Source organism: Bos taurus, chromosome 18, assembly GCF_002263795.3.
Source record: "Bos taurus isolate L1 Dominette 01449 registration number 42190680 breed Hereford chromosome 18, ARS-UCD2.0, whole genome shotgun sequence".
Taxonomy (NCBI): Eukaryota; Metazoa; Chordata; class Mammalia; order Artiodactyla; family Bovidae; genus Bos; species Bos taurus.
Window position 1 is genome coordinate 7,784,455 of NC_037345.1, and position 13,505 is coordinate 7,797,959.

Here is a 13,505-nt window from a genome sequence, read left to right on the forward strand (position 1 = left end):
TATGTAAAGTACAGAATTCCCTGGCAGTCCAGTGGGGACCCAGGTTCAATGCCAGGTCAGGAGAGTAAGATCCCACATGTCACAAAGAGTGGCCAGGAAAAAAAAAAAGAGTCATATTTTAAAAGTTTAATTTTTAAAAAAGAGGTGGTTGATTTTAGGAAAATTGATTATTAGCTGAAGAGGCCTTAAATCAGTGTTTTTAGTGGATTATGATTAGCATTAAAAAACGGTGGAAAGCGGGGAATGGAGAGAAAGAATAGAACACAAAATAGTATTACATGTAGTTAAGGAAATTATTTTTGAAGCCCTTGTCTCAGTTATGTTTTAATATATTGGTATGTGTGTATTAGAATTTGATGTAAAATGAACTTTTACATATAGGTTGCATGTAACTTTTGCATTGTACATTGAGATACCACAAATAAAGTGTGATTTAGGTGAAGTTATCTGTTACCAGGTCACCCCCTCCCCAGCCCTTCACTGCTAGGCCCCCATCCCCACACACAGGAGAGTGGAAAGCTCAAGAACATGAGCTGCCTTCAGACCCCAGCTGTCTCCCAGACTTGAGAGACAGGCCAGAGAGAAATGCAGACAGCCAGAAAGAAGGGTGGAACAGTCCTGAAACTTTGCCTTTAGGGGCAAAGGCAGAACCAAGACCCTTTGGCAGTATTGCCCAAACAACCTTTTGCCCTGGAGCTCTGGCCTGGGGGTGAGGAGCCCTAGCCCAGAGGGAGGGGTGTCTATCATCTGGAACATGCAGATAGGTTCACAGGCAAGCCTGCCCACCAAGGGCGCTGGTCTCCAGGGTCAGAGTGACAATGCAGAACAGGTTGACGTTAGCGTTGTAGACCGTGAACTCCACAAACACGGCTCTGGTCAAGCTGTCCAGCCAGGTGTTGTCAAAGAGATACTGGAGGGTTCTGTGGGAAGAGGAGCATTTAGAGGTGTCTCAATACACAGGGGCTCCCTGCCCTCTCAGCCCAGGGAGGAGCCCAACGCTTCCTGTCAAGATTCCTCCCTCTGTTTGTCCTCTGTGCCCCAGGCCCCAGGGCCTTCAGGCTGCTCCTGGGAGTGCAGAGTTTCTAAAAATCTGGTCCCCAGACTGCTAGCATCACATCATCTGGAAACTTGTTAGAAATGCAAATTCTCAAGCTCCACCCCGGATCTCCCCAGTCAGAATCTCTGGGGGTGGGGACCTGGGAATCTGTGCTTTGGTGAGCCATCCAAGGAATTATGATGTGGTTTTTTGGTTGGTTTTAACCATTATCCATCTCTATCTTTTTAAAGTGTACCTGATGTACAATGTTAGTTCAGATGTACAGCATAGTGATTCAGTGTTTTTATAGATTTTAATAACTTCCATTAAAAGTTATTACAAAGTAAGGCCTATAATTCTCTGTGCTGGACAATATATCCTTGTTGCTTGTCTATTTCATTTTCATTTTTATTATTTTTTTGGCATGTGGAGTAGCATGAGAGATCTCAGTTCCCTGACCAGAAAGATCAAATCCATGCTCCCTGCAGTGGAAGCATGGAGTCTTAACCACGGACCACCAGGGAAGTCCCAATCTTGTACATAGTACTTAGTATCCGATGCATTTTAAAGTTGGAGGACATGGTGTTAGAGGAGCCACATAGAACACTAGGGGCTTAGGCAGGCAGCAGCTATAGCTGCCACAGTCCCTCTAGGGCTGGCAGTTCACAAAACCAGTTCCCAGAGATCTGCTCACAGGTGTTGTGGGAACAGCATGTGCCAGAGGGACCTGGGTTCAAAACTTGCCTGCCTCGTGGGCAAGCTGATAACATCTCAAGGTCTCAGCTTCCTCATCTGCAGTGGTGTTAACACCAGTGCCTCGGGATCATTATGAAGAGAAAATAGAAATATGTGTGTGTGTGCATGAAGTATTAATAATAATAGCTGTTATTAGAGCAGTAATGATGGGCCTGTTTTAAAATATGCCCCATCCCTGGTGAGTTTGGGGCTTCCCTGGTAGCTCAACTGGTAAAGAATCTGCCTGCAATGTGGGAGACCCCAATTTGATTCCTGGGTCGGGAAAATCCCCTGGAGAAGGGAAGAGCTACCCACTCCAGTATTCTGGCCTCGAGAATTCCATGGGGTTGCAAAGAGTCAGACGTGACTGAGCGACTTTCACTTTTCTGGTGGGTTTGTACCCTGCTGAATGTGTCAGTTCTGAGTAGCAGGAAAACACCTCTTATGTGGAAATAGACTATTTCTGGCCTGTCCTTAATCCCAGGGGACCCCGCCAAGGTGTTTCCTTTTGGAGTTTGTTACCTCTGTTCCTTGATGTTGTAATAATGCAGCAGAGGAGCCAGAGGTTCACACAGGTTTACTCACTCACCTGGATCCACACCGCTAACAGTGCCAGGTTTCATACCTCCGACACTAGAGCGTGCTGGGAGAGGCAGTATGCGTGAGCCCTGCCTGTCCCCACACATTCATGCCGAGTGTTCAGAAACTCAAGGCTCTGGCTGGGCTTTACCCAGGCTTCATCTCAGCACTGAGTTTGCAGTGAGCAGCTTCAAGGAATGGGGTGAGGTCCTCCTTCAGACAAAGAGCAGGCTTGCTTCTGCCACTGTAGAAACAGTGGATAAAGTGCTCTATGCACAGTGTTTCTCCTTGGTGCTGTCACTCCCTGCAGGGCAAGCATCTATCATGGCTCCTCCTGGGGACTGACTCCCATCGCCATGAAGCTCTGCTACTGTTTTTTGCTGTGAGGAGTGAAATCCTTTGTCTCTGACCTAGGAGTCTTGTGTCTTCTGCCAGCATCCATGAAACGAACTAGCATGTTAGCTTATGAGTAGGTAAAACCTCAGAACTTGCAAATTCGTGGTTAAGGTTTAAGAGCCCTAACCACTTCCTACTTGCCTGGTGGTGGGTGCTTTGTGTGGTCCTGAGTTCCCCATCCCTCTACTGTTTCTAACTGAGGCCACCAGGCTTCGTGCCCTAAGCTGAGAATCCTGGAGGCAGGATTTCTCTTCCAACTTGGAGACTGCATAGTTCCCAGCGGCCTGAAAATACAACCTGAGTGCCTCTGAATCCCCCAGGCCCTCCCCACAATGATAAAATGAGCTTGGCTCAGCCCTGTTTTGAAGGCTGCACCCACCAATCAGACCTGGAATCAAGCAAATGTCTTTCCTCTGCTGCACATTAATCAAGTGAGCCTTACCTTGATGCACTTTGGCGATCAGTCCCCAAGGAGACCACGTAACCTCCTCCCCGGTACACGGTAAGTTTGCCCCAGAGGGGATACCCTCGGCGCTGGCTCTGGCTCTGGTACCGCCAAGCCTGGGAGAAGTCATTGCTGTTGTTGAGGACGGAGGCATTCCAGCCTTCCCCATAGTCTGACAGGTCTTCCACATCCAGGGAATATGGTGCATGGCACCTGTCAAGGAAAGCCTGCAGCTGCGGGGCAAGAAGGCAGGAGCTCTCCTGGACCCTCACTTGGCGAATCTGGGCACTGCCAACCAGCTTGGCATTCCCATCAGTGACAAAGCCTGGGGATGAGAAACACGTGGGTAAATGTAGCCATCAACACTGTCTTAACACATTCCAAGCTTTTTGGCCTGGATGCTAACACGACCTCCAGTGTACCCACGTAGAATCAGCCAAGAGAAGTTCATGGCCAACCACATTCAACCATTCATCACCGTCTCCCCACCTTGGACCTGGTCTACTTTTTGCATAACTTCTCTTGAGGAATGACACACCCTACCCAGGTGTCATCTTGGAGACCATTTTTGTCCTTTCCCCCAGTGCTCATCCTGTGAGTCAACAGGGCCCATCAGCAGTGCATCTTCGATGTCCCCACCTCCGTTTCTCCATCACCTCTGCCTCTTGTCCTTACATCAGTCCCATCATTTCTCCCCAGCTTCCTAACCTACCTACCCTCTACTCCAGCTTCCATGTGCTGTTTATACCACAGAACTGACTATGTTACTGCCTCACAAAGAAGCTGTCAATGGCTCTTCACTTCCTTAAACATAAACTGAACTTCCAGAGCCTTCATGATGTGGCCCCTGTTCCTCTCTTCTGCTTTGCTTCTCACAGGTCCTCTACTCCTACCCCACAAGGCAGCCACACTCAGCACTCTAGTTCCAGGAAGTGTAGCGCCTCAGTGTTTCAGGCTTGCCTTCACTCATGTGGTCCTTTCTGCCTGCCACATCATTTCCCGCTGGCCAACTCTGGCTCAGTTATCTAAAAAGGAGGTTCTCTACTCTGCATTCAGGGAGGGTTAGGGGCCCTCAGAGGGTCTCTCCTTCAAAGCGTATGGTTCTGTGGTTATTGGTTCTCTGTAAGGCTGAGGCAGTGACCCACTGCTGTTCCAAGAAAGGAGTGTGAAAGGTGCTAATACACATCCTGGGCTGGGCACAATACCTGGGTAATGACTGTACAGGTTGCTTACGAGGGTGGTGTTGGCCCATGTGAAAAACTGTTGGAAGCTCAGCACGGTTGAAAAGCCTTGGGTGAAGCTGTGCTCGAGGTGTCTGTTGAAGTGATAGGCGCTGGGGTCCCTCTGCCCATAGGCAACCAGCAGCAGCATCCACAGAAAGCCCAGGTACGCTGGGAAGAGAGGTACAGCCCCTCGTCAGGCAGAAGCCCCAACTCCTACCAAGTGCAGGGCAAGATGTGGAAAGGCACATGGCTCAGAACAGTTGAGGTCTGTAGACCTGCCACTTGCCCCTCTGGTGACAAAGGAGCCAGTCCTTATAAGGACAGCAGAAAGGAGCAAAGTCCACAGGCCATGAGCCTCTGTCTGGGTTCAAATTCCAGCTCTGACATTTCCTACCCATGTGCCCTTCGCAAGTGACTTAACCCTTCTGTGCCTCCTTTTCCTTGTCTGTGAAGCGGAGATGAAAATTCTGTCACACAGTTGTGATGGAGTCAACAAGTTAATGTTCATAAAGCACTTACAATAGTGCCTGCATGGACTTTGTGCTGTCTGAATGTTTCTTAAAGAGAATTTTTTAAAAATGGGGCTCCGGGGACTCCCCTGGTGGTCCAGGGCTTCCACTTCAGGGGGCATGGGTTCAATCCCTGGTTGGGGAGCTAAGACTCCACATGCTGTGTGGCACGGCCAAAAAAAGGCGGGTGCTCTGCCAAGTTGCAATGCTGAGGATAGAGTGATAAAGATGACAGATGTGTTCCCTGCCCTCATGCAGCTCACCAGTAAACAGATGAGTGTGACCTAAGGGCCATTAGGTACAAAGATTTAGTTTAGAAAGCCCGAAGTTAGAATCTCATGGGGGATGCATAACCTTACTGAACTAGAATCTCTGGGTCCAGGGCTTGGGAGTATGCATTCTGGCACCCCTCCCCTCACCTCAAGATGACTTATTGGGGTTCTGCCCACACCCCTCCTGTTCTTCATTCTGTGTATGCAATTCCTACTCAAGCTCCCCAACTCTGTGCTTTAGCCATATGTGCTTGGCCAGTGGAAGCACAGACACAAGTATGGCCTCCTTGTCATGGCAACTATGGGAGAGCGTGTTTCATGAAACAAAGGAATGAACCAAGAAGGACGAAAATATGAGATACAGGCCGCAGCTTCAACACAGTAGAATAATAAAGAGAATTCTCAGGCCCCAGTGAAGAGGGACCTCAGAATGACAGTAGCCAGTCCTTACAAGAGCTTGTCAGAGGACTCCCGGAGAGATTCCCCCAGAAGATGAAGAGACAAAATGTCTCATGTGAATGCACATCTCAAGAGACATCTAGAACACTAATCGGGGGTTGACCAATGCCTGGAAAACCAAATGAATGAACAGAACAAAAAGAGTAGAAAAAGAAAAGAGATTGCACCACATCTGTTCAAGTCTGTGTTAAGAACCAGCAAGTGGGAAGGTCACTCATAGGTAATCTTGGCTGCCTACCCAAGATTTCTCTGATTAAGGCAAATGCTTTCTGCTCCTTGAGGTGCATGGTTTTCATCTTCTCAATGTCAGAGGCCAGAGGCGGCTGGTAGGTATCCCTTCTGCTGTTTCTTCGTGCTCGGAACAAGGCAGAGGGGTCTGTGAAAGTGAAGGGCATAAAAGCAGTCCCAGAAATGGGCAGTGGAACCAGGTCATACATTTGCAACCAAGAGACTCCCCTCACCAGGTACCACGGGACCCATCATTCCCCCTCCATTCCTCTGCCTGGGCTATCCTGTGCCCAGGGTCCTGTCCCTTTTCCTCCAGGAACAGATGCCTCCCATTACTGTGGTCTCACTGATCACTGAATGCAGTCTTCCTGTGTTCCTGAACTCTAAGGTGGATCTCAGTGCTTCCCAAACTTGGAAAGATGAGGGTATCTAATATCTCGAAGTCCTGTTATGTCTAATTCCAAGTATCTTCTTTCTCAGACCACTTTATGAGCTATAATTTTCACGAACGCACCCTATAGAAACCTACAATCCAGTGATTTTAGTAAATTTATAGAGTTGTGCCACCATCACCACAACTCAGTTTTAGAGTGTTTCTGTCACCCCTAGAGGTTCCCTCATATCCCTGAAGTGAGTGTGTACTCCCACTCTATCTCCACCCTCAGCCTCATTAATTTGCTTTCTGTATCCATAGATTTTCTTTCTGGACTTTTCATATAAATAGAGTCATATGTACATAGTTTTTTGTATCTGGCATCTTTTACTTAGTGTAATATTTGATGCTCATCCTTGTTGTGTATATTAGTAGTTTCTTTTTATGTTTGAGTAGTATTCTGTTGAATGGACATACTACCTTTTGTTTAATTCACCTATTGATGGATATTTGGATTACTCCTGGTATGGGCTATTAAGAATAGTGTGTCTATGAATGTTTTGTATGGATATATATTTTCATTTCTCTTGGAGTGGCTAAGTATCTTTTGGCAATTGCGAATGAAACTGCTATGAAAGTTTGTATACAGATTCCTGTATGAAAATAAATCTTTATTTCTCTGGGATAAATGCCCAAGAGTGCAATTTCCAAGTCAAATGGTAAACCCATTTTTAGTTTTGAAAGGAACTACCAAATTGTTTTCCAGAGTGTCTGTACCATTTTACATTCCCACTGGGACTGTATCAGTCCTCCAGCTTCTCTGCATCCTTGTCTGCATTTGGTATTAACACCGTTTATAGGCAGTCTGATATGGCTATATTGACCCAACTGACTTTTTAGATCCACGCCCCTCTGTCCATCCCCACTGCTAACGCATGCCACCCCCAATCTAGGACCATTTCACTAGTCTTCCTACTGGCCTCCCCACTTCTACCTTTGACCCACTATCTCTGGTCTCCAAGAGCAGTCATAGTAATCTTCCTAAAATCACAAATCTCCTATTTAAGACACTCCAAAGCCCCAGCATGGCCCCAGGGCACTGCATGGCCTGGTCCTCACCCACCTCTCTGCCCTCATCTTGAACCCCTCTTTCCACATGCACACAGCTCCCCATGCCCTAGCCACCCCGTCAGCAACTGCTGTAAAGCGACAAGCTATGGTTCCACCTCAGGGTCTTTGCACATACTCAGTGTTCAGTCCTTCCCTGTCCCATCCTTTGGGAGCCAGCTTAGGTACCCCTTCAGCAGAGAGGCCTGCACCCTCTTATTCTACCCTCCTCATTCTTTCTTACAAGTTATCTTGTACATTTATTTGTTAGTGTGTCTCCCAAATGGGCTGTTTATTCCAAGTGTGCTAAGTCACTTCAGTCGTGTCCAACTCTTTGTGACCCCATAGACTGTAGCCTATCAGGCTACTCTGTCCATGGGATTCTCTAGGAAAGAATACTGTAGTGGGTTGCCATGCTCTTCTCCAGGGGATCTTCCTGACCCAGGGATCAAACCTGCATCTCTTACATCTCCTGCCCTGGCAGATGGGTTCTTTACCTCTAACACCACAAATGTCTTTTATTCTAAGAGCAGTAACCTGTTCCAACCAGTCAGTGCTGTGTTGCTAGGGCTGAGTGGAGAGCAAGGATTGATTTCAAACAGGCAAGAGGGAACTTTTGGGGGTAACACAGCTGTTCTGAATTGTGGTGATAGTTGCACAACTCTATAAATTTACTAAAATCAATGAATTATACACTTACAATGATTGGATTTTATGTAAATCATGTTCCCAAGGCAGTGTATTGCCTGGAACACAGCAAGTACTCCCTGGATAAATGCCAAAGGAATGACCGATGAATATTTAATTGATTGGGAGGCTGACGTCTCTTTGGAGAAAATTAATTTTTGACTTGGAAGATGGTTTTAATGGACTTTTTGGGTCTGCACAGCCAAAACCCTATTGGAGGATGGAAGGATCCAGGCCCATGAGGAAGTCACCATACTGCCTAGGGATGTAGGGGTATGGGCTTTTGTTTGCTCCTGTTTTTCCTTGAGAGTCAGAATCTCTGCATAGACTGTTAGAGTGTTGGTTCTGTTCTGTTTGCCTGTTTGTTTTTTGTAACTCTCTTATTGTAGGCACCCTCAGGAGTTTTGGCTGGAAAGTGAGAGATCAGGTTGGGCGGAAGAGGTCCTCTGACCAGAGGCAGCATGGCTGTGTTCCACTAAAATGCCTTACAAAAGCAGGTGCTGGGCTGGATTTGGGCCCCTGGCTGTTGTTTGCAGACCCTTGTCTGAGAATCCTAATTACAACTCTCTTATCCCCCATTCTCACCCCTCACCCCCACAACTTGTATTTTAGTTCCCTAATGACCTGAATCCTGGAGAGGAAAGCTTGCTTGTTATTACACAGAGGGTGACGGCCCCTGCCGAACACGGACCCCACGGTGCCTCTTCATGCTTGGGTGTCAGAAAGGCTTGGATAGGGGAGGAATGAGGTTGCTCAGGAGACAGAGGAGGAGGCACTTGTTCCAGGATGGTCTGGGGGTGCCTCACCAGTAGGCCTGAAGTCTGATGGGGAGCAAAGGTCTGAGCCCAGGATCACCCAGTGGCTGGGCTCTATGGGGCTTTCTCAGCCTCATCAGCCCCCTGCCTACACCCAGGCACCATTACCTGGGCTGGAGAGACATCCCGGGAGGGGGACCACAGGCTCCTCCTCATCCTCCACTCGCTTCAACACCAGAGCAAAGAAAGCTGCGAACCCCAGCACCTAGAAAACACCCACCGTGAACCCCAAGCCTGTGTTGGAAACTCTGTCAATTCCTGGTCTGAGTTGGGTAGAATGGGAGATACATTGGTGTCCTGGGACAAGAGCCATGCTCTGGGGCAGCCAGGTGGGAACCAACCCATCCTCTGCAGAGAGGTCACCTGGTCATGAAGTGTGTGTGCGCCTGGTCACCAACCAGGCCAAGACAGGCAAATCCTTGAACTCACCCTGCTTCTGGCATTCCCTGAGCCCTCCCACCCGCTGCTCTCCTTTTGCTCAGCCTTTCTGTTACCTCTCAGCCTAGTGACTTACACCTCCCTAGCATATACACCTACCTCCTCCCTCCGTCTGGCCCTCCCTTTCTGTATGAAGTAATTCCTCCCGTTACATTGTCTCTGCACCCACAGTATAGAAGCATAATGCTCAAGACTCTGTTCTTAATATTCTCAGACTGGATTGGGTCAGGTGTCAGGAGCTGTTTGGGGTGGGGGTGGGGTGGGTGGTGAGAAAGATTCTGCAACACCTCATAGGTAGAAAGAGTCTCTATAAATGTTCCCTCATTTCTATAGCTTCCCCCTACCCCATGCCAGTATTCCTACCACCTGGCTTCTTCCAGGCCAGGTTCAGTGACTGACTGCTCACTTGCATAATTTTACATTTTCAGGAATAGGAGTGTATTTCCAGTTCATGGACACATTTAATGACTTGGTGTTTTTATTTTCTGAAGATAAAGTTCTTGTAAGTTGCACATGCCACAATCAAAATCATCCTAGCCCTGAGGAAACACATAATTCCTATTTTACATGTGACCTGGGGCAAGATTTTTTTGTGACCTTATCCTCTTTTGTTGTTGTTCTTCAGTCTCTAAATCTTGTCTGACTCTTTGTGACCCTGTGGACTGCAGCACACCAGGCTTCCCAGGCCTTCACCATCTCCCAGAGTTTGCTCAAACTCATGTCCACTTTACCTCAGGTTTTCCCATCTGTAAAGTGGAGGCGAGGACCCTCCCGAGGGTGACAGTGATAAGATGCCAGCATCTGGCCATGAGGGAGCATGGGTTATCCTGGTAATTACCTTCCTGCCCCAGGTCTACCCAGAAGTGGCCCTACAGCTGGGTTTGTTGAATGAAGAGATAAGGGAACTGCTGAAGCCTAAGGAGGGAGCAGGTGGCAGGAGGGAAAGCATGGGCAGAGGGGAGGAGGAGATGAGGGCAGCCCCACAGAGGTCCTGACCTTCAGTGGCTGGGTGACAAACACGCTCTCCACGAAGGAGACGGCCATGGAGATGAGCCACTTGAGGGAGCTGGTCCGCCCGTAGTGCAAGCCGTAGAGCATGGTGAAGAAGGCTGCCACCCCACTTGTGACTACCACCAGGAGCCAGCCCACCAGGACACACCACCAGGGCAGGCCTCGAGGGAGCTTGCTTGCCTGCAGGGAACTGCAAGAGAGGGTGAATATAATCAGTGTGGCACCATTTGGGCTCAAGTTCAACTCCTACTCCACCTCCACCAGCTTCATGACTTGGTCAAGTTCCTTGACCTGTCAGACCCTCAGTTTTCTCTTTGTCCTGTTCTGTATTCTGTCTGATATACATACACATACGGTATTGAGATCACTTTTATTCAATGCTTACTGGACACAGGAGGGCTGAGAGGAGCTACTCCATGTTCAAGGTCAGGAGGGGCAGCAGTGAGGAGATACTCCTCTTCCAAAGTAAGGAGCAGCGGCTGCACTTTGCTGGAGCAGCCGTGAAGAGATACCCCATGTCCAAGCTAAGAGAAACCCAAGTAAGATGGTAGGTGTTGCGAGAGGGCAGACACACTGAAACCATAATCGCAGAAAACTAGTCAATCTAATCACACTAGGACCACAGCCTGTCTAACTCAATGAAACTAAGCCATGCCGTGTGGGGCCACCCAAGACAGGTGAGTCATGGTGGAGAGGTCTGACAGAATGTGGTCCACTGGAGAAGGGAATGGCAAACCACTTCAGTATTCTCGCCTTGAGAACCCCGTGAATAGTATGAAAAGGCAAAATGATAGGATACTGAAAGAGGAACTCCCCAGGTTGGTAGGTGCCAATATGCTACTGGAGATCAGTGGAGAAATAACTCCAGAAATAACTCCAGAAGGGATGGAGCCAAAGCAAAAACAATACCCAGCTGTGGATGTGACTGGTGATAGAAGCAAGATCCTATGCTGTAAAGAGCAATATTGCATAGGAACCTGGAATGTCAGGTCCATGAATGAAGGCAAATTGGAAGTGGTCAAACAGGAGATGGCAAGAGTGAACGTCGACATTCTAGAAATCAGCAAACTAAAATGGATTGGAATGGGTGAATTTAACTCAGTTGACCATTATATCTACTCCTGTGGGAAGGAATCCCTTAGAAGAAATGGAGTAGCCATCATGGTCAACGAAAGAGTCCGAAATGCAGTACTTGGATGCAATCTCAAAAACAACAGAATCTACAAAAGGAAATATGAGTAAAGTAACAAATTTTAAATGATAATAAATTGTTTTCTTAAAAAAAAAAAAAAAAAACAGAATGATCTGTTTGTTTCCAAGGCAAACCATTCAATGTCACAGTAATCCAAATCTATGCCCCAACCAGTAATGCTGAAGAAGCTGCAGTTGAATTGTTCTATGAAGACCTACAAGACCTTTTAGAACTAACACCCAAAAAAGATGACCTTTTCATTATAGGGGACTGGAATGCAAAAGTAAGAAGTCAAGAAACACCTGGAGTAACAGGCAAGTTTGGCCTTGGAATACGGAATGAAGCAGGGCAAAGGCTAATAGAGTTTTGCCAAGAGAACGCACTGGTCATAGCAAACACCCTCTTCCAACAACACAAGAGAAGACTCTACACATGGACATCACCAGATGGTCAACACCGAAATCAGATTGATTATATTCTTTGCAGCCAAAGATGGAGAAGCTCTATACAGTCAGCAAAAACAAGACCAGAAGCTGACTGTGGCTCAGATCATGAACTCCTTATTGCCAAATGCAGACTTAAATTGAAGAAAGTAGGGAAAACCACTAGACCATTCAGGTATGACCTAAATCAAATCCCTTATGATTATACAGTGGAAGTGAGAAATAGATTTAAGGGACTAGATCTGAAAAATAGAGTACCTGATGAACTATGGACGGAGGTTCGTGACATTGTACAGGAGACAGGGATCAAGACCATCCCCATGGAAAAGAAATGCAAAAAAGCAAAATGGCTGTCTGGGGAGGTCTTACAAATAGCTGTGAAAAGAAGAGAAGTGAAAAGCAAAGGAGAAAAGGAAAGATATAAACCTCTCAATGCAGAGTTCCAAAGAATAGCAAGGAGAGATAAGAAAGCCTTCCTCAGCAATCAGTGCAAAGAAATAGAGGAAAACAACAGAATGGAAAAGACTAGAGATCTCTTCAAGAAAATTAGAGATACCAAGGGAACATTTCGTGCAAAGATGGGCTCGATGAAGGACAGAAATGGTATGGACCTAACAGAAGTGGAAGATATTAAAAAGAGGTGGCAAGAATACATAGAAGAACTGTACAAAAAAGATCTTCATGACCCAGATAATCATGATGGTGTGATCACTGACCTAGAGCCAGACATCCTGGAATGTGAAGTCAAGTGGGCCTTAGAAAGCATCACTACAAACAAAGCTAGTGGAGGTGATGGAATTCCAGTTGAGCTATTTCAAATCCTGAAAGATGATGCCGTGAAAGTGCTACATTGAATATGCCAGCAAATTTGGAAAACTCAGCAGTGGCCACAGGACTAGGTCAGTTTTCATTCCAATCCCAAAGAAAGACAATGCCAAAGAATGCTCAAAGTACTGCACAATTGCACTCATCTCATATGCTAGTAAAGTAATGCTCAAAATTCTCCAAGCCAGGCTTCAGCAATATGTGAACCGTGAACTTCCTGATGTTCAAGCTGGTTTTAGAAAAGGCAGAGGAACCAGAGATCAAATTGCCAACATCCGCTGGATCATGGAAAAAGCAAGAGAGTTCTAGAAAAACATCTGTTTCTGCTTTATTGACTATGTAAAAGCCTTTGACTGTGTGGATCACAATAAACTGTGGAAAATTCTGAAAGAGATGGGAATCCCAGACCACCTGACCTGCCTCTTGAGAAATTTGTATGCAGGTCAGGAAGCAACAGTTAGAACTGGACATGGAACAACAGACTGGTTCCAAATAGGAAAAGGAGTATGTCAAGGCTGTATATTGTCACCCTGCTTATTTAACTTATATGCAGAGTACATCATGAGGAACTCTGGACTGGAAGAAGCACAAGCTGGAATCAAGATTGCCAGGAGAAATATCAATAACCTCAGATATGCAGATGACACCACTCTTATGGCTGAAAGTGAAGAGGAACTAAAAAGCCTCTCGATGAAAGTGAAAAAGGAGAGTGAAAAAGTTGGCTTAAAGCTC

At 46.9% G+C, this 13,505-nt stretch overlaps 2 protein-coding genes across 3 annotated transcripts in view; one reads left to right on the forward strand and one right to left on the reverse strand.

Moving 5' to 3' along the window:
• The window catches only part of LOC112442253 (uncharacterized), a 116,097-nt gene that overhangs the window by 29,517 nt on the left and 73,075 nt on the right, over positions 1-13,505 (forward strand). The window lies entirely within an intron of this gene.
• Positions 1-13,505, reverse strand: part of LOC101905746 (polycystin-1-like protein 2) — a 107,987-nt gene that overhangs the window by 8,997 nt on the left and 85,485 nt on the right. Inside the window, exons 32-37 of the mRNA XM_059877377.1 lie at positions 10,299-10,503; positions 8,973-9,069; positions 5,893-6,030; positions 4,397-4,582; positions 3,189-3,516; positions 787-920 (exon numbers count right to left, since the gene is read on the reverse strand). Coding sequence (XP_059733360.1) covers positions 787-920; positions 3,189-3,516; positions 4,397-4,582; positions 5,893-6,030; positions 8,973-9,069; positions 10,299-10,503 — 1,088 coding nt within the window. The remainder of the gene's footprint in view (positions 1-786; positions 921-3,188; positions 3,517-4,396; positions 4,583-5,892; positions 6,031-8,972; positions 9,070-10,298; positions 10,504-13,505) is intronic.